This window comes from Tiliqua scincoides, chromosome 2, assembly GCF_035046505.1.
Source record: "Tiliqua scincoides isolate rTilSci1 chromosome 2, rTilSci1.hap2, whole genome shotgun sequence".
Taxonomy (NCBI): Eukaryota; Metazoa; Chordata; class Lepidosauria; order Squamata; family Scincidae; genus Tiliqua; species Tiliqua scincoides.
Window position 1 is genome coordinate 135,430,415 of NC_089822.1, and position 19,836 is coordinate 135,450,250.

General features: G+C 45.7%; 1 protein-coding gene across 2 annotated transcripts in view; it reads left to right on the forward strand.

The window, feature by feature from the left end:
* ASIC1 (acid sensing ion channel subunit 1) overlaps positions 1–19,836 on the forward strand; it is a 176,098-nt gene that overhangs the window by 124,271 nt on the left and 31,991 nt on the right. The window contains exon 1 of one of the 2 annotated variants that reach the window (XM_066615183.1): positions 5,103–5,753. The exons of the other annotated variant lie outside the window; for it this stretch is intronic. Within the exon in view, the coding sequence (XP_066471280.1) occupies positions 5,103–5,753 (651 nt within the window). Of the gene's footprint in view, positions 1–5,102; positions 5,754–19,836 lie in introns of those variants that run through there. 2 annotated transcript variants of the gene reach the window in all.

Below are 19,836 nucleotides of genomic sequence, written 5' to 3' on the forward strand. Positions count from 1 at the left end.
CCAAAGTCTTCCATAGTTGCCCCTCTAAATTCAGTGTCCACAAGCATTTTGCCCCTTTCAAGCCCCTCTTTCTAAACCTAGAACCTCCAGACGATAACATGCACCCCAGTTGTGTTTTTTAATGCACGTGCTGTGCTCATCCTTCCTGTCTGGTTTCTCTCTTTTTCTTTCATGCTCTAAAAAAGGAAACCAACCCACTAACCAACCTAAGAAAATGGTGGTGCGACCAACCCATCCTAAGTCAGGCTTGTTCCAATGGTGGCTCACACAGGTTCAGCCCATCAACTTAAGACCAGTGCTCTGTGCTACACATGCAAAACGAGGACACACTTCTTCTTTGGGCTTCCTGTCATCTCCCTGCTTTCCTGCAGTGATAAAGGGGTTTGATGTCAGCAGGAGAGCTTCATCAAAGTCAGGCTCAGCCCCAGGATCTGTTTTCCAACAGACGGACTACTATTATTAGCTGTTTTGGCATTCACTGGAACCTGTTTTCCACCTACACCTGCAAGCTGGGTGGAGAGCCAAGTAGTTGAGCTCATGAGCAGAAAACCTCTCTCATTCGCCACTGAACTTGTCTTTGCACAACATAGTGTGGATTAGGGTGTTTTGTTTCCAGATCAGTCTACATTCCAGGCAAGCTTATCTCTGGCATCTTCTTGTACTTTCAGATGAAGCATTGCGGAAAAGGAAGCAATTAGTTGATCCTAAACAGAGTTAAAATAGGCTACCATTTGGTCTTTCAAATGTAAGGTTTGGAAACTGCTGATTTTCTCTAGGGACAGGCAGCCCAGTCTTATCCTTCCCTAGCACCCAGGGTTACAGCAGCACCAAAATAGTGACTGCTGTATCCTGTGGGACCAGGGAAGCAGTTCCAGGTCTCCTTAGGGTAAGTTAGTAAGCATTCCCTTACCCCGTGTAACACCCAAGTGGCCCCAATGGATCTCCTTGTATCTGTGCCGCTATTGAGCAGGCACAGAATCGAGGAGACCCATAATGGGTTTCCCACCCAGGAGAGAGGTTCGGATACAGCGACAAAGTATGTTGCCATCTCCACCCTGCTCCCCTCCCCCCGCCCTCCCCTGCCCTGTTCTGCCCCCCTTTCCACTCTCCCCCACCCTGGAAAACCCTGCTGCCAGTTGTACTCAGTGCTGGAAGCTCTCAGTGTCTATCTTTGGGCGCTGGCACAAAAGTGCTTTTTGGGTCAGAGCCCGGGTTGGTGGCATTGGTGGCGCCAGCAATATGCCGGGCCCGCAGCCAGTAGGATTGGGTCCTAAGTTGCTTTCCCACCAGTGGATATATTTTATGTTTTGTTCCAGAGTTTCAGTTAAAAAGAAACTTTGAATGAGCTCTGAAAGTTCTGAATGAGCATAGCGAATACCCCTTGTCTTTGCTCTGTCCAGCCAATGTGTTCTGTCTGGCAGAGGCTCTTTAGAGTCTCAGGCAGGCATCTCCCCAAGCTGTACTACCAGAGGCCCTTTTATCAACTAGAGGCGTAACAATGGATATTCTGTGCACAAGCATGTCCTCCACCACTAAGCTATGACCCACAAGAGGCATTGGTGGTTTTCCCAAAATCAACACCCTCAGAAAATCCTTCAGGTATGTGTGTCCAGCAGCCAGCAGGTGGGGATCAAGAGCCACAGTGGGACTGTGGCTCACAAACAGTTAAACCCAAAAGATGCAATGAGTTCAGCCTGTGCTGGCCAGAGAGTCAATTTCCAACTGCTTCCCCCAGGCCCAAAAGTGCTGCCTGGTTTGTATATTTCCATCCCTCCTTGGGTTGGGGAGCAGTGACCCAGCTGCTGGAAACTACTTTGTGGCCACTGCTAATGGGTGGCCAAGTGCAAGAAAAAGAAACCACAGGGTGTAGGAGGAAAGGAAGCTCTAGAGCCAAGCAGGAGCCGGGAAGGAGTGGAGAGTTCTTCATTAGTAAAGTTACAGTATCTGCAGCCTACAACTTTGTTCTGCCAACTTGCCCAACTCCCACTTCCACACCAGCAACTCCTAGCAGAGTCCCTAGCAACTCTTTCTTTTAAGGGATACTGTATTTCTTATTTTCAGTGATTGTTGTTACTTATTCCACAGCAGCTCCATCTAATTGATATCCCATACTTTAAAACAAGCCATCCAGACTTCATAAACACACCTGGAATGCTGTCCTTTGTTTCTGAAATGCTGAGCTGTCAATTCAAATTGTATCTACCTGCCCTTTCTAGTGTCTTTCTGCTGACCCTGTTGAGCTATGGTTGCCAATTTTCTTACCAGTTGCTGCTCCTGTGCCTGTAACAGCAGCTGGCTCTGCAGATATTTGCATGGGATAGCACCAGTCTCCATGCTATGAAAAATATCAGCAGTTGACCTCTGAAAATGAAGCTACTGCTCAAGGCACAGGAGCAAGCCAAGCTATTTTCCCTGGTGCATTCACAACGCCTAACCCAGTCCTTTCAGTGAGCTGTTTTCTAGACTTGTCATTCAGAGGGTTAATGTTGCCATCTCTTTTCTCAACACCCGGTTCTCTTCTTTAACATCTGCATGATTGCTTGAAATTGAACAGGTACCGATTTTCCTCTAACTGTAGTTTCATGATAGATAAAGCCGTACCAGTTGACTCAGGCCACTGTTTCAGTTAAAAACACAGCACTTTGCTTAGAAAAGGAGCTGGCGGTGCTAAAATAGCCCTATTGACAAAGAGGCATGCTGTCCTTTTGCTGGGTTAGTATTTGTCTAGCTGGGAGTCAGAGGCAAATTCATTAATTCTCTGCCAGTGCTAGATAATAATGGAGCCGCAATCAGCAGTCTCCATACTGCTTTAGGGCAAGAACTGATGGACAGTGTCATCGTGTCCCTTTCAGAAGGTACACTAGGCAAGGCTGCCAAATAAGGCGAAAAGTCTTAAGTTGCTCTCCTCCTAGGTCCTCTCTCACCTCCAATGCAACATTCTGATGGCTCCAGAATGCCACCAGTCATACGCTACATTCAGAAATTCTTGAGCAGATGCGCCATCTTGGAAGAGACCACCCAGCCACTTCTGAGTGATGGCTTATGTGGGACGACATTCAACAGTTTCTGACCATAAACTACATCCAAATGCAGCCTTATGGTGGGACCCGTCTGCCCACCAGATAATTGGAACAGGCCTGTCACTGAGCATTTATTAACTTATTGTTGTTCCTGCTGCTGCAGTTGTTTTTATTGGTGGTAGTCTTGGTCACAGTAAAGTTTTAGGACCTGCAATGAAATGTCCCCTACCCTCTGTGGTCATCCACTGGTTTGGGCAGGAAGAAAAGTGAGTGTCATGATGGTAGATGTTTCTACTTATTGCCCCAATTGGCCAAGGAAGGAAGCACAACCCCCCCCCCATTAAGGTTAGTGCTGTTTCCTGATACAGGGGTTAAAAGAGTCCCACCACCCAGTGGGCCACAGTAGCAGCACTTTCTCCTGTGCTTCTCCTGCTAGTCTGTGTGGCCTGCCCGTGATCAGCGCTCTGACTGGGACCTGGTTGAGATGGTATAGTGCAGTGGTGGTATAATGGACTGTACCATTTCAGACTGCAGGTGGGGAATCACGTCTGCAAGTTGCTCCCCTACATAAACAGACAGATTGGGCTAATCATTTTCTCCCAATGTGCTTTTTTTAAATATTTGTAGGGAAGTTTTAATAGTAGAGAGCATTCAAAAACAGTAAACTTACAGTGGTATAGTCTGTTCTGCCACCACACTTTGCAGCATTTGTACACCAGACCATGCAGAATGGCACCCAGAATGCCAGTCACATACAAACACATTCATGTGGAAGCAGCCAGAACCAGGTTATCCCAGGACAAATTGTTATATGATGGAAGAAAATATCTTCACAATAGCTGGCACATCCTTGGGCAAGGGGGCAGCATTTGGTGTGCCACCTCAGGGGGGCAAGCACTGGTAAAGATAGCATTGACAAGCCAGAGTGTCTACATTAAAGCTAGGTCATCATCATCATCATGATCACCATAGGTCAGCAGATGATTAAACTAAGCAAGTCTCGGTTTCGGCTCTATCTGGATGGGCAACCACCTGAGAACCCATATAGTCTGCTTTGAGTACTGGCCCATATACATGTTATAAATACTAGATTTCTGTGCAGCTTGAAATTTGTGAAACCCCATTTTCTCTCTTGGGCACTGTGTGGACATGAGATCATTTGCAGTATGCTCACCTCACATTAGTTGGGCGTACATTCAAGACATAGAATCATTGGGATCTCAGGGGCCATGTGACATGGTCTCTTTTTAACACCCAGAACAGGGGGGTTGTGAGATCTGCATGCTGTTTGGTTTAGAAACCTGAAGGCCAGTTTTGTTTAGCAGCCGAGACTCCTTTATCCTCCCTTTCTAGACACACAGTGTAGAGGAACAGCTGCGAGGGGCTGGAACAGGCAGCCACATGCTGGCTGAAGGAAATGATCTGGCACCGGCCTGGCTTCTGTGGGCACGGGGGAGGAGGACAACCGCTTGTCCTTCCCTCTGCACCTCCCACCCCAACGCAGATACCAAGGAAGCTGATGAATAATTAAGCAGACCCTGTCCTAGGCGTCTGGGTCTGACTTCTGTGCTGCTGTAGGCAGTGTATATACTCTCCCTCTCGCTCTCTCTTTCATACACACAACAGCCCACTTGGGAGTGAGCAGACAGGAACTTCCAACTTGGAAACCGTGAGTGAGAACTGAAGGTTTTGAAGCAAGGGAGCCATTTGATTCTGGATGCTGGATTTGGGGACCCAGGAGCTGCTTAGGACAGCCAACTGACCAGCTCATCATGTAATTGCCATATGCCATCATTGTTTATCTCCCAAACTCTCTTTGTTTTGCTTTATTAGACTGCTCAGTGTCCTTCCCATTTCTCCTGTAGGTTCCTTCTCATTTGTCTTCCTTCCTCCTGGTTCACCTTTTCTTCCTGGCCTTCTTTTTTTGCTGTCATCGTCTCTCTTCAGCCTTCTTTCCATCTTTTTTCCTCATCTCCTCCTGACTCTCCATCTCTAATCTCCAACAAAAAGAAGTTTTTCTTGAGTCCCACCAGTAGCCGGCTGGGTGGGGGAGGCTAACCAAAGGGACCCTGGTGGCACAAGATGCCCATCCAAATATTCTGCACCATCTCCTTCTCTTCGAGCAACAAGAAACACATGGTCAAATGTACAACCGACAGCAACGGTGAGAAAGCCCTCCATGACCAGCAAGAATCAGAAGACCTGGAGGAAGATTATGAAGATGAAGAACAGGAAGTTGAGGAAGATGGTGCTCAAGATCTGGTGGCCTTTGCCAGCAGCTGTACCTTGCACGGGGCCAACCATATCTTTGTAGAGGGTGGGTTTGGGGTGCGCCAAGCTCTCTGGGCAGGTGCATTCCTGCTCTCACTGTCTATTTTCCTGTACCAAGTGGCTGGACGAATCTTCTACTACCTGGAGTATCACCATGTCACACTGCTGGATGAGCAGGAGAGTTCCCAGATGCCTTTCCCTGCCATCACCTTCTGCAATATCAATGGCATCCGGGGGTCTCAGCTCACTTACGAAGACCTGTCCTACATTTCCCCGCTGGTGGGTTATGATGTTGGTGCCTACTTGGAAGCAGGTTTCCCTCTGGTCCCACCTGGCCTTGAGGTTCCCGAGGAGCCCCTCAACCTCTATAGCTTTTATGACCGCAACGGCCATCAACTGGAGGACATGATGCTGACCTGTACGTTCCGTGGGGATGACTGTGGGCCTGATGACTTCTCTGTGGTGAGTGGCCCTTGCATCAGTTCCAGTGCCAGTGATGGGGATATTTGAGCGGAGGGGGGCAGAAAATCATTGTTGAAATGCCTGGGTGTCGGTTTGCTTCTGGTTGAATTGGCAACCAAATACCTTATGAGGACCACCCAAAAGTGTTACAAAGTATTGAGCAAGCTTTTTAAAGTTCCCCAGAACTCTCCTTCAGACTGGATGTTAAGAAAAGCAACAAGGTGGGGAAAGATGAAGCTGGGCATGAGGAAGAAGCTCATCTATGAATCTGCAGTTTGGGACAGTCTTGAGATAAGAGAAGCGTTATGCAGTTCAATCCTGTGCATGCTTTCTCACTTCTAATGCAATTAATCTGCAACCCTATATACATTATCTAGCCCCACTGAGCACAGTGGTTGTTGCTTCTGTGTTCAGTGAGGGTTGGTCCACAATTAGTGTGCCTGGCATTCCAGCACAAAACAGATTTCAGATTGCACCAAGGACTACTGGGAGAAAGGAGCACCAATAACTATAATAATTTTGTTTTGAAAATATAAAGTCAACAGTTACTCAGACTTGTCTCTACTGCCAATCAGTATACTCAGGTCCTATCTGAAACAGAGAGCAGAAGTAAAGAGGAATACGGTCAACTTTATATTAGCCAAGCTGAATATTGATTGTAGATGATGCACTAGATAAAGTGTCCATAGACGTTCAACTGAGTACTACTGTTTAGAATGACTAGCAGAATTCAGCCCCCCAGAAGCTAAGCCCCATCTTTACGAAGGGTTTCCTAAGCTGCTAGGCTTCTGTTGTTGTTTCTCTTGTTTACCTTCCTCTGCTCCTTGCAAAGGAAAGAGGTTAGGGTGGCATGATACAACCTAGCATGTCAGAGACAGGAACAGCTAACATTCAAATAACTAACCTTCCCATTTTTTGTTTCATACCAGGAGCTAGAGCCGGTCATCGGCAACTAGGCTATAAAATCCTATAATTAGATACCAGACATGGCCCAAGACATTTTGGTGAGGGGGAAAAAAAACCAGTTGATAATTCCTGCTCCCTCCCTCCTGTAGCAGTGAATTTTTATAGTAACAGAATAATTTTCAGCTTGCTGCCCTTTAACAGTACCTTAAAATCTGTTGTCTAGGGCAGGCCATCTCACCCTGCCTGCTGGTAGAACCAGACCTCTTAGAGATTTTTAACACCAGGCGTCTGCTTTTGACTCTTCTTCCTGACCCTTTCTTGACTTCTGTGCAGAAAATTCCTTCCTACATTCATCCAAATCCACTCATTTGTGTCCAGCTCTTTCCTTTGGAATGAAACACATTCTCGATGCAGCCATTTCAGCTGTCAGAGGGTCTGCTTCTCTACCTAGACAAGCTGCCCCAAAGGTCAACCCTCCATAGACTGCCTTGATCCTACTCTGAAAGTATCGGCCAATTACTCTTTGCCAATTGGTTTGTGCATTTACTGCCCACAGATATTAAAAAGTGCATTCGCAGGTGCCATCGCTTATAAAACATGACTCAGCTCTGCAAATGCATTGCTGGGTATCCGGCTCTTGCTTCAGGTTTAGGCAATGTGTTGGAGAGACTTTTCCTCCTAACAACTGTTTTGTGTCGTTCTGTAAAGAGAAACAGCTGCTTTCACCCAGCAGTTTCATACCACCAGTTGTGTCAGAGAAAATGTAATATGTATGGTAAACAACAAAAACCATGAGCTAATAGACTAGAAGAAAAAAAAAGTACTTTACTTGGTCAGCAGGACAAGTTATTTCTACTGAGATTTGCGACAGGGAGCAGCCGTTAGAAGCACAGGAGCTGAGTCAGTAAAAAAGATGGCGATGCTGTGCATAACTGGAGGAAATTCAGTATTTAGTAATAGCAATATCTTTTAATACATGGGAGCCTTGCCAAAACAAACTATCAACCCTGTCTTATTCTTCTCTATTCATGGAGTGCATGTGGAGAATGGCTTCCCTTAGCACTCCATCTTTCCTCTGTTATCCATGAAGGACGAACAGCACAATCTTATGCCTGTCTCCTCAGAAGTAAATCCCACAACATTCAGTGGGGCTTACTCCTAGGAAAATGTGTATAGGATTGCAGCCTAAGCTACCACTGACTTTGAAAAGCTGATTAGGGCCAGTGATCATATTGGCAGAAAAATGAGCCTTATCCACCTTGTTGCCTCTTCGGAAAGTCTCGATTGTGGGACCGTAGCTCAGTTATAGGGATCTGTGCAGTCCCTTTCAGATCTGATCCTCTTTAGAACAAAAGACCATTCTTTTAAGTCACAGGGTTTGAGACAGGTAGAGAAGAGGTACAGAAAATTTCAAACCACCATGGAAATCAACACCTCTCTGATTTTGACTTGCAAATGCAAGGACATTGGCTGTGGCTATTCCATAGTGCAGGAAAGGTGTTCTTTGCATGCACAGAGGTACTCATGCCTTTATTATGACTTCATATGTTCCAGAACTGAATGTTGAAAACCAGTTCTGCAGCCAAGCTCTGCCAGGACTCCAACATTATGTATAGTCCACAAAGAACTGTAACCCTTTGCCCTTCTCTGCATTTGCTTTAACATCCTCTCTGGGCAGCAAAGGCCTGTCCTCAGTGCCGCCTGTTGTAGCAAAGGGATGGAACAGTCTCTGTTGTTTGAAGGAGGGGCACAATCTCATCCTTGTGTGCCTTCCCACAGCTCCATCCCTCTGTGCTGGCCATTCCAAACTGCTTTCTGTAATTAAAGCTCTCCATGTGCTGCAGAAACAGGGGTGGCAAAAATAGCCATCCAAAAGCAGCAAGTGGCCAAACCGAAGAGGGAAGGCAGGGAAATGAGCACAGCTTTGAGTAAGCTGCGCATTTAGAAAAGGAAGTCACCTATTTGCTTTCTCAACTCTCAGGATGCTGGGGGAGGGTGGGAGGAAGCAAAGTTGGGGGTAATATTAATGCAAGCCAGCCATGAGAGCCCTTGCAAGAATCACAGCACAGGGGACTCTGCAGATGTCATTTTTGATCTCAGGAAATGAGGTTCTCAGTAAAAAGTGTGTTGATACTGGCAGGAAGTATAAAAGGCTCTGGAAGGTGTAGATGCTGCAATGATTGGTAGGGATGGCAAAAAGTGAGAGGTAGAGCTTAAAAGTAGCGTGGGGAACAGAAACACGTTTAACTCTGCTAGAAATAACAACAATATTCTTTCTGACTGGTATGAATTTTGGTAGGCAATTGCCTATTTCATCATAGGCATTAGCAGGTGGAGAGGAGCTATTTGCCTGGGAGATCAGGTCGTATTGCCAATATCTGGAGATGTCATTTTAGGCTTCTTCTTCTGGCTTCAAAGACCTACTCTCCTCCCCCTTTGTTACCACTTGCTTATCCTTGTGTCTTCTCAGGTCATTTCTGGGCCTCCTGGTCCCTTTAAGAAAGAACAGCTCGCCAACCTGATCACATGCCCACATATGCAGAGGGAAAGCAGACACTTGAGCTACCAGATCAATATCATAAGAGTCCTCTTTCCCTGGACAAGGACAGCAGCAAAGGTGACTCTTCACAAGGAAATCAGGCAGGGTTCAAGGCTGAATCTTCCTCCCAAACAATCTTGATGCTGCTGCTTATCTCAGTGATGGATCATGTTGTTCACACAAAGCATAAGAAGTTGCACCTGTCTGTTACTGGAGAATCTCAGACCAAGGAAGGAGCATAATGGTATAGGAACAGGGCAGACTGTGCTTCTGAGTGCTTCAGGCACCCAAGGGACTCAGGGCCCAATCCTGTCCCACTTTTCAGTGCCTGTGCAGCAGCAATGCAGCCCTGAGGAAAGGGAACAAACCTTCCCGTAATTGGGAAGCCTTCATAACAGCCCCCCTACCATAGTATGCAGTGCATGCCCCATGAGCGTGGCTGCACCAGCACTGGAAACTTGAATAGGATTTGGCCCACATCCTCTTAGACTGCCTGTGAGAACCATTGGGGTGTCAGGGTTAGAGCAGTGGTTCTCAAACTTTTCCAGCCCGCGGCTCCCTGATCACTGTGGCAATTGGCCACGGCTCCCCATTACATCACCCCAGCTCAATTACCCCAACACTATATTATAAACAAAACCTTTTTTTGGTATAAATTTGTTAAAATCAGAGCAGAGCCCAAACACAAGCTATAGCTACACTGAGTTTTACAACCTCATTCACAAACTGCTATGCTGCCCTTCTTTCACTGATGTTTCATGGAGGGCAACTTTGATGAAATACCAGGGGCAAAGCAGAAGGGTGACCCTGTAATTCAGGGAGCAAAGGAATTCTTCTTCTCTCACTGCACTGTGTCTTAGGATGCAAGTCTATCCTCACTTTCCTGGGAGTAAGCCCCTTTGTCTACTCAGAAGTAAGCTCCAATACTGGGGCTTACTTCTGAGTAGACATACATAGGATTGGACACTTAGAGCCCAATCCTATCCAGTTTTCCAGCAGTGGTGCAGCCACAATGCAGTCCCAAGGCAAGGGAACAAATATTCCCATGCCTTGAGGAGGCCTTTATGACTGCCTCCCCACCACAGGATGCAGTGCATGCCCCATTGGCATGGCTGCACCAGCACTGGAGAACTGGATAGGATTGGGCCCTTAGACTGCAGTTCTATTCACACTTTCCTGGGAGTAAGCCTCATTGACTAAAATGGGACTTGTTTCTGAGTAGACAGGCATAGGATTGGGCCTCCACCTTGTAAAACAGCACTGGAAGGGAAGAAAGGCATGTACCCCTGCATTGAGGCAACTTTTTCTGTGCTGTGACTAGCTATATCTGTGGCTGTGAACTTTGCAAACAGCCACAGCAGAAGTGCATTTGTTTTGTGTCAGCTGGGAACAGAAAACAAGAAAAGCCAAGCCTGCAGTGGAGCTGCCAGGACTCCAGGTTTGTCAGCAGCACACTTGGAGAGTTTTGGAAAGGGACATTTTTTCTGCCTTGAAAAGTGGGTGGGGGAGAAATGATGAAATTTGCTGGGGGGAGGGGAAGACTTTTTGTGTGTGTCTTCTTATTCGCACCTGCAAACTGATGTGAACCTGAGACCCAAAGACTGTTAGCAATAGCAGCCAATGTGGGGAGCAAAAAATAAAATAAAAGGAGGCAGGAGGAAAAAACGGGGCAGCTGAAGAGGAACGAGTTTTTTTTTTAACAGTTTTTGAAGACAAAGCTTGACTGATCAAGAGTGGCTTTTCATTTTGGGGGGGGAGGAAGGAGAGAAAGAGGTGAAGATCCTTGGCTAAGCTGACACTCCGAGCAAGAGCACAACTAACCATCAAAGTAGATAGAAGGGGACCTGTTCACAGGTAAGCCCTGAGTGAGACACGCAGATGCCTCCCTGCTGCCCCCAGCCTGGGTGGAGGAATGCTGGCTGTGACGTTTGCATCTCCCCCCACGACTAAGAGCAGTTGGGCGCCCTCCCACACTGCGTGCACTCGCTGCGCACCTCATATACTCAGAAGAAAACTGAGAAGTGGAGAGGGTGGGGGAGGGGCCACGATCGGCACAAACCTCCCTTCCAAGTGCTAGGGAGGGCTCCGTGGCACTGACCTTGTGCAGCACCTCTGAGTTTCCTCATGCTCCGGGAGGATCCACTTGCAAGCCACGGGAAGCGTCATGCTGAGCTAGCATGGCCAGCATGTGCAGCGCTACCCAGCAGCCTTCCCTCTTGCTCCAGAGAAGACGCGGCTGTACCACGTGCACTTGCCAGCAGAGTCCTCCCTGGTGCTGGGCTTCCCTCCTGTCCAGAGAAGGCCCGTGCTCGCCAGCGGAGTCTTCTCTGGACCGGCCAGGGAGTCCAGTGCCAGAGAGGGCCTGGCTGGTCAGCACGCACAGATGGCGACAGAACCGGGGGTGAGCCAGGAAGACTACGACGCCTCACACTGCCCCCGCCTTGTTCAGGGCAGAAGCAGCAAGTAGGGAGGCCACCATGCTGTACTGTGCTCACTGAGGGGACTTGTGATGCCCCTGGGTGCTTTCTCTGCCTCCCCAGGACATCACGACTCACAGATTGAAAACCTCAAGGTTAGAGTGTTGGGCTAGGATCAAGCTGAAATCTCCACATAATCATGACACTCATTGGGTGACCTTGTGCCCTGTGCCAATCAGTCATTTTGCACTTATGTTATGTATGCAACCCTGAGTTCCTTTATGGGAAGGTGGGATACCAAAGTTAAAAAATTATGTGTACTACTCCATTAAAATAAAAGTGAACAGAAGGCAGCACAGAAGATAAGCAGCATCAGGATGCACTTGTCTTGAAGTAGATGTTGCAAGTGCATCATTTAGTGTTGAATACAGATGCCACATGCCCGAGTTTTTTATGTGCTGATTAAGGTCCATAAAGGGATTTTGCCTCCCGTTGATAGAACAGTTGTGTCTGGTTGTAATTCCATATAAGACCATTGTCCAAATCTTTGGTTTTTCATGTTAAATTTTTATTTATTCCTGAAATTAAGTCATGTTTGAGAGATTCCATGGATTTCCTCAATAACACAGAAGATATATATGATGTTGACAAAAGTATTTAGTTACACTAGATGTAACATCTGTATACACCAGCATTCCTCAATGTAAAGTGTTGGATATAAATATAATGGAAAAATCTAAGATGGTAGGAAAATGCCCAACCACTTTGTTATAACTGCAGAGATCGCTGTAAAGAACAACTGTCTTTAGGCTGTGGAATATTTTCATGGCCCACAAAAGTCTAAGGCAGGGGTGCTCAAACTTTCAACTTTAGGGATGCTGGACCTTTAACAAGTGTATAGAAGAGAGAATTTCAGCAGGTGGGATGTCATCTGTGGGATGACAAGTTGCACCTGCTGCATTCCCTCTTCTATACACTTGTTAAAGGTCCAGCATCTCTAAAGTTGAAAGTTTGAGCACCCCTGGTCTAAGGCAATTCTGATGCCATAGAAAAAATGATAATCCCTCAAATGACAATGTGTTCCTTTCCTTTTCCCTTTCCCCATTTTGTAAGTCTGAGGACTCAATTAGATAGACTGGTCCCAAAGAACAGGGTGGGGTGAGAATCCATTTTTAACAGAATCTGTGTGTAGATGCGGAAACCTCCTCTGTCCACTACTCCCTGCAACTTCTTCCCCAATACTTTTAATGTCTTTTCTCAGCTGAGGAGAAAAGTGTCTGCAGACTCCAAGGGGAGCTTATTGAATCTGCAGGTGGGGAAGAGTCCTGAAGTCCTCACTCATGTTGAAAACAGACCCTCCTATGTGATACTAGCTCTTCTGTCTTAATTTGGCCCATATGTGTAGACCAGTGTTTCTAAAACAGTGGATCAGGACCCACTAGGTGGGTTGTAAACCAATTTCAGGTGAGTCTCCATTCATTTCAATATTTTATTTTTAATATATTAGACTTGATGTTGCCATGTTATGTGACTGCATTTGGGGAAATGTTACAGATCTGTACTTTCAGGATAAAAGTACAGACTACTCTGTATATACTTTTAACAATGGTAGTCAATGGGGCTTACTCCTGAGTATGTGTCGGTAGGATTGCAGCCTAGGATTGTTAAAAAAATTCCTGCTTGATGGTGTCACTTCTGGTCTTCACATCACTTCTGGTGGGTCCTGGCAGATTCTTTCTAAAAAGTGGGTCCTGGTGCTAAAAGGTGGAGAACCACTGCTGTAGACAAAGTTTATCTCTAGTTTTATCTTTGTCTCATCTAGTAGATTGTAGATGCTTTTGACATAAACACACACACAATGGGGAAAGTTGCATCAGTGAACTTTCCTTTCCTGAATGCTGTAAGAATCAGGACCTGCCTCCTGTATTCATGGAGAGAATGACTATACTACAAACTTATACTGTTTTAGCAGTCCTTTTCCTCAGAAGCCATCAGAAAACTGCTTTGTGAACTTTTATGTGACATATACATATTTTAATACTAATAGATTTGTGAGGTAGGGCTTATTGAATATATGAGAACAGCAAGAACATTGGACTTCTTCCAATAACTAAACTATTTATTAGTAACAACTCAGTGGAAACGCCCAGCACATAAAACTTATGGGGAAGGGGACAGACGGGCACAACTTATACAGAGAAGTGTGATAATTGGGCTGCCCTATATCTTGATAGTATGATCAAGATTTGCACATTTTCTCTTCTGTCATTTGCAGCTAATGAGTGTCTATTTGAGAACAAAGTGCTTATTTCTGGCCATGATCTGCTTAATGACATCACTTCCTGCTTAATGATATCACTTCAAGCCCTCAGCAGGCACCATGAATGCTATTCGGCCCACTGTATCAAATGTGATTGACACCTCTCCAGTCCATCTGGGCCTGGGACTGTTCAGGGGAGGCTGAGAAAGGCCCAGCTACTCACATACAGGTTCCAGTTGTAAAACTGAAACTACTTTCTTCTGCTGTCTCACATGACCTTCTCATCCAGAGGCCTTTTGGACTTGCCTCTTATAAAAGTGGTAAATGACAACGCTAGAGATCCCTACCAGAGAATTCTCAGCATTTCAGCAAACTCTAAATCTATAGTTTCTTTGAAGGAAGCCATGACAGTTAAACCAAGAAATAGATTTTATTTGGCTGCTCAATTGTTTTCACTGAAATTGTAAGCCGCCTTTGTGACTCCTATATAGAAAGGTAGCCTGTCAACTTTTAAAATAAATATAGAACTGTCTAGGAAAATCACATCTCACTCTCTCCACTCTCAAAAATACTGGTCTGGGCTTGGGTAGATGTGACTGAATGCAAAACTGACATGACTGAGATCTGTGCTGCTTGCTCGTTTATGCCATCAGTCTGGTCTCTCTCAGGGCTCTGCTGGCCTGTGCTTTTTCTGACCTTTTGTATTTATCCAGACCTTGTTTACATTGTTTACGAGAAAGTGAATGGGAAATATCTGCTGTCTTCACAAAGAAAGCAGAACATCCCAGAATTGGATAGTTTGCCTCAATGCCACACCCCTGAATCGTAAATCAAGGAAGAAAGATTCCGGAAAATCAAGGAAGACCAATAAATCAGAGAAGGGGAGCATGTGGAACAAGTTAGTTACAAAGCAGATGAAATAAAAGTGGAGATTTCTACATTACCAAACTCTTAGACTAGATGAGGTTCAAAGTTTCTCTCCTAGCATATTTGCTATTGAGAGAATGGGGAACTAGGACTACATGTATTCCGTTTTTAAAGGTTCTATGTATTTTTAGTGTTTCAAGCCACCTTGATTTTAGTTCAAAGGGAAAAAAACAAATAAAATGGCCTTTCATGATCTATGTCACCTGCCTCTCCTCTTATCCCAGATGAAAGATGCTGCTTGGCTCAAGGCTGTGCTTTTATCCTGAAACTCCATAATTTCTACTCCTGCTCTAGAGGAATTTCCATAGCCCACCATCCCTCAACTGACTGGTTCAACTTCTTCCAGACCAAAACCCTTTTTGCATCCTCTTTGTTCTATTGAGCTCCAGCTGACAGAGATCACAGGGGAAAGAGCCTTGTTTAAACTAGCTTTGGGTTAATCAGATCTGGAGGCACCAACATCCTGGTTATTTTTGCTTTCCTTTCAGTTGCCAGTTTTTATTTGATTTTTTCCCCTCGATCAGCATTTATGGTCAAAAGAGAACTTTTGACCTGGGTTCTACTCCCCAGACACCTGTTATGTTCTGGACCCACTCCAGATGACTCTGCCCTCTGGATCCATTCCCAGACCTGCTTTGAGATCTGCCCCCAGACTCAGGAACTGCTGTCAGGTCCCAACCTGGTATCAGAATGTATTATTTTTTTACAATGACTGTCATACCTGTGCTGAGTTCATAAACTGCTGAAAGGTAACTGAGACATATATGAAGAGCTTTGTACTGGTCATTCTTTGGGGTTAGATGCATATAGGTCCACAGCAGTGCCATGAGTGTGCCTGCATCCAGTTTAAGGACCAGTATTCAGTATCCTGTTCCTTAACTGTGCTCTTATGCCCTCTTCTTTTCTCCAATAGTGCTGATTCTGATGCCCTCAAGTGGCTACAACCTGGAACTAATGTCCTTACCCCTCCACTGTGCCTGAGTTTATTGCATTTGCTGCTGAAGGCTACTGAACCTTGAATATTGTTCAGGTTTTAAAAGCTCCTATCACAATCAAAACAATCTAGTTAAATAACTTGTTAGCAATAAGCCATAACTGCTGTACCTTTGCTATGTGGGAATGTTAATGTTCCAGTCAATAAAGGCTATAAAATATGACCTTACTAGTGAGGACGTGTGGGAAATGCCAATGGTGTGAAAAGGGTAGATGGACCTGCTTTTCACCCATACAGACAACATGTACACACTCACACATACACCTGTGTATGTGCGCTCATCTACATATAAATGTGCCATGCACATATGTGCACACACACATTCACGTGATTGCTTTTACCGGCATGGTTCATGAAGGGGAGGGAGTCCCTTTGCCTTCTTCCTCTGCCCACAAATGCAGCCATAAGTGGGGCATAGGGAGAGGAACACGCCCCCTCCACTCATATGTACACATACGTATGGGAAATCCATCCATTCACCCCTCTATTCTCCTCTTCTACTCTCATTATTTCAAGAGCGTTTGGTGAGGATTAAAAGATGATGATGATGATGATGATGATAACAACAACAACTAGGTATTTATATACTGCCTTTCTGGTCATCAGATTACTCCTCTGACTTTATTCAAGGCGGTTTAAATAGGCAGGCATTTCTAAATCCCTCAAGGGGATTTTTACAGTCATAGAGGTTCTCTCTTTCAAAAACCAACAACATTTCAGAATGGATCTTCCTGGTTTGGTCTCACTTCTGGCCTCCAGTTCTCTCATGCAGGCTGACAAGCAGCTCCATCTCTCACCTAGTAGGGCAGCCAAGACGCTTCTTGCTCACACCAAGAGCAGGTGGAATCACTCAGCTGGGCTTGTCAGCTGCTTCAAGGTCTTGCCATTCTCAGGGGAGCTGCCGGTGTCCTCGAACTGGCGACCTTCAGATGTTATCTTCGGGCTAACGGAGGCTCTACCCTCTAGACCAGACCTCCTGCCCTGGATAAGGAAGAGAGGGCTGGCAGGTATCCCAAGCCAAGCCACATGTTAGTGCTCCGCAGGTGATTCCTAGGCATCAGTTGAGGAATTGAACTGACCCCTTACTGTCTTTCTGGAAGAACAAATGAGTTCAACCATTGGTTGAGACCTTTCCTGGTAGGCCCAACCCTCCAGTGTCAGTCCTGGGTCATCCTCACATGGATTGGCAGAAATCAGAAATAGGATATAGACAAGTAGGAAGGTGGGAATCAGACTAAGGCTGCAATCCTATGCACACTTTCCAGGAATACCACTGAACCAAAAGAGACTTACTTCTGAGTAGACTTGCCTACACTGTAAGAGAATGCACACTTCTCCCTGCCCTGTTGGCTGGAAAGAGACAACTTACCTTCACTGCCAAAACCACTTCTCTGAATCGGCAGCTCCCAGGAGCTGTGGTTGAGAAGGCCCTGGCTAGGTAAGCCTCATGTCCTGGGAGCTCCCAGGATGCAATGACAGGCTTCTGGAGGCATTTGATACTGAAGCTGCTGAGGAAACTCCACAGTCAGGGAACTTGAGGTCCTCTCATGGATTAGGAACTGGTTGAGGACCAGGAAGCTGAGAGTGGGTGTCAATGGGCAATTTTCACAATGGAGACAGGTGAAAAGTGGTGTTCCTTAAGGACCTGTGACCGATGTGGTTCTCAGAAATTTAGCACCGGGACCTAGTTTTTAGAATGAGAATCTGTCAGGACCCACCAGAAGTGATGTAATGACCGGAAGTGACATCATCCAGCAGGAAAATTTTTAACAATCCTAGGCTGCAATCCTACCCACATTTACCCAGGAGAAAGTCCAATTTACCATCATTGTTAAAAGATTATACATAGTAGCTTGTTAAAAGTACAGGTCTGTAATATTTCTCCAAATGCAGTCGCATAGCATGGTAGCATCAAAAATAAAATATTGAAATGAAAGGGGAACCACCTGAAATTGGCTTGCAACCCACCTAATGGGTCCCAACCCACAGTTTGAGAAACACTGATGCTGGGGATGGATAGAGTGGATAGAGAGACGCTCTTTTCCCTCTCATGTAACACTAGAACCAAGGAACATCCACTAAAATTCAGTGTTGGGAGAGTCAGAACAGACAAAAGAAAATATTTCTTTGCCCAGTGTTTAATTAGTTCCCAGGAGTGCTGTGGAACTCCTTACCACAGGAAGTGATGGTGGCATCTAGCCTAGATGCTTTAAAGAGGGGTTTGGACAAATTTCTGGAGGAAAAGTCCATCATGGGTTACAAGTCATGGTAGGTGTGTGCAAGCTCCTGATTTTAGAAGTAGGCTACCTCATAATGCCTAATGCAGGGTGGGGCACCAGGACGCAAGTTTGTATCTTGTTGCCTTGTGTGCTCCCTGAGGCGTTTGGTAGGCCACAGTGAGATATAGGAAGCTGGACTAGATGGGCCTTTAACCTGATCCAGCAGGGATCTTCTTATGTTCTTATGACCTTATATTTGAGTGCTTATTTGCAGGATGAGGAGTCAGTAGGTTACCTACCATCCTCTCTTTCTGCCTGTGAAAGTGAGGGTCCATTCATGCCCATTCATATGTGGCCACTACTTTGAGCATCAGACAGCTCACCTAGGGTGAGTGGCACATCTCATGCTGCATTTCAGAAGTCATCTCCAAAAGCAAGTCAGAGCCCTGGCAAGTGAAAACCACATATGAGAGCCATCATGTAGTAGGGCATCAAGCAGGGTGCAGTAATGAAGACTATTAGCAAGTAGGAAGCATATATTCGGAGCCTCAGAACTAAATGACCCATTAAGTGAGAGATGTATGATAAGCTGATTTTCAAAAAAAAATTTCACTTTAAAGCCATGATCCTGGTCATATGTTGGCACCCCCACAGAGAGGTGCCTCCGGGTCAGTAGCCAGTCAGTGTATTAAATGAGACCTAGCTGGAGCCACAGCCCTTCAGACAGCTCCTATTCATATGTGTTTTGGAACACAACCTGAGTGCCAACTAGCCATTTAGGCTCTGCCCCCTTTCTCTGAAGTGAGGAGCCTTAAAGGGAAAGGCCTTTGGCCTGGGTGCCTCTCCACTAACTTTCTACAGGCTGTGTTGCCTACAATGGTAGATTGGCTCTATCTGGAGCATGAGCCCTTGGGGGCAAGGATGCTGTCCCCTTCTGTAGCTCAGGGGCTGCAGTCTTGGAGGGCTCTTTCTTGGGGTGGAGTCTGTGGTTCCAGGGGTCCTAGTTATGGGGATCGGTTTCAACCTCATGCCTCCCAGACTGCGCTTCTGGCACTTCCGGCACATCAGGCCACCTTAAGCTGTGGCTTGCAATCCTTTTTTCCAATAGATGTGACAGTATTTCAGTCAAGCCTAGTTGCCATTGCATTAGATGCAATTCCCCTCTTCTCATTTCTCAATTTAGTCCTGCAGTAACATTTGGACATCTTCAACATTTGGCAACATTATGCTATTTGACTGTGTCTAAAAGTGTTCGGGTTTTATCATTGACATTTAGTATTGAGAGATACTTCTCAACCAAATTCTGAAGGCTGGTTGATGTATTTTTAGAGCTATCAAGAAAAGTATCAACTTGTCAAATGGGATGTGCCTGCATCAAGGAGCTGCTGTCCTTGAAGGGATCATTCTATCTAGGGATAGATATCTATTCTAGGGATAGATATCTAGATATATATTCTATCTATTCATGGCTTCCTCCCCACCCCCTGTCCTCCTTTTTCTCCCTCTCATCAGTTTCCATCCCATGTTTTCCATGCTCAGGCTTTCTCCTCCACCCCTCCTTGGCAAAATAAACTATATACACCCTATTGTCACTAGGTGGCAGCATCACCCCATAAAGCCAGGAGTAGGGACCTCTCAAGACTCCGTTAAGGATGCTTTTGTTGGAGAAAGTTCTGGGACACAGACCTCCAGTTGTCTCTCAAAAGGAGAGCAAGCACCTTTATCTTTAATCCAGTGCAAAAAGGAATATCAGTAGAAAAAACTCACCATGTAAAAAAGAAGATGAAGAAAAGTTGCATTTGCCAAATTCTCTTTTATGTC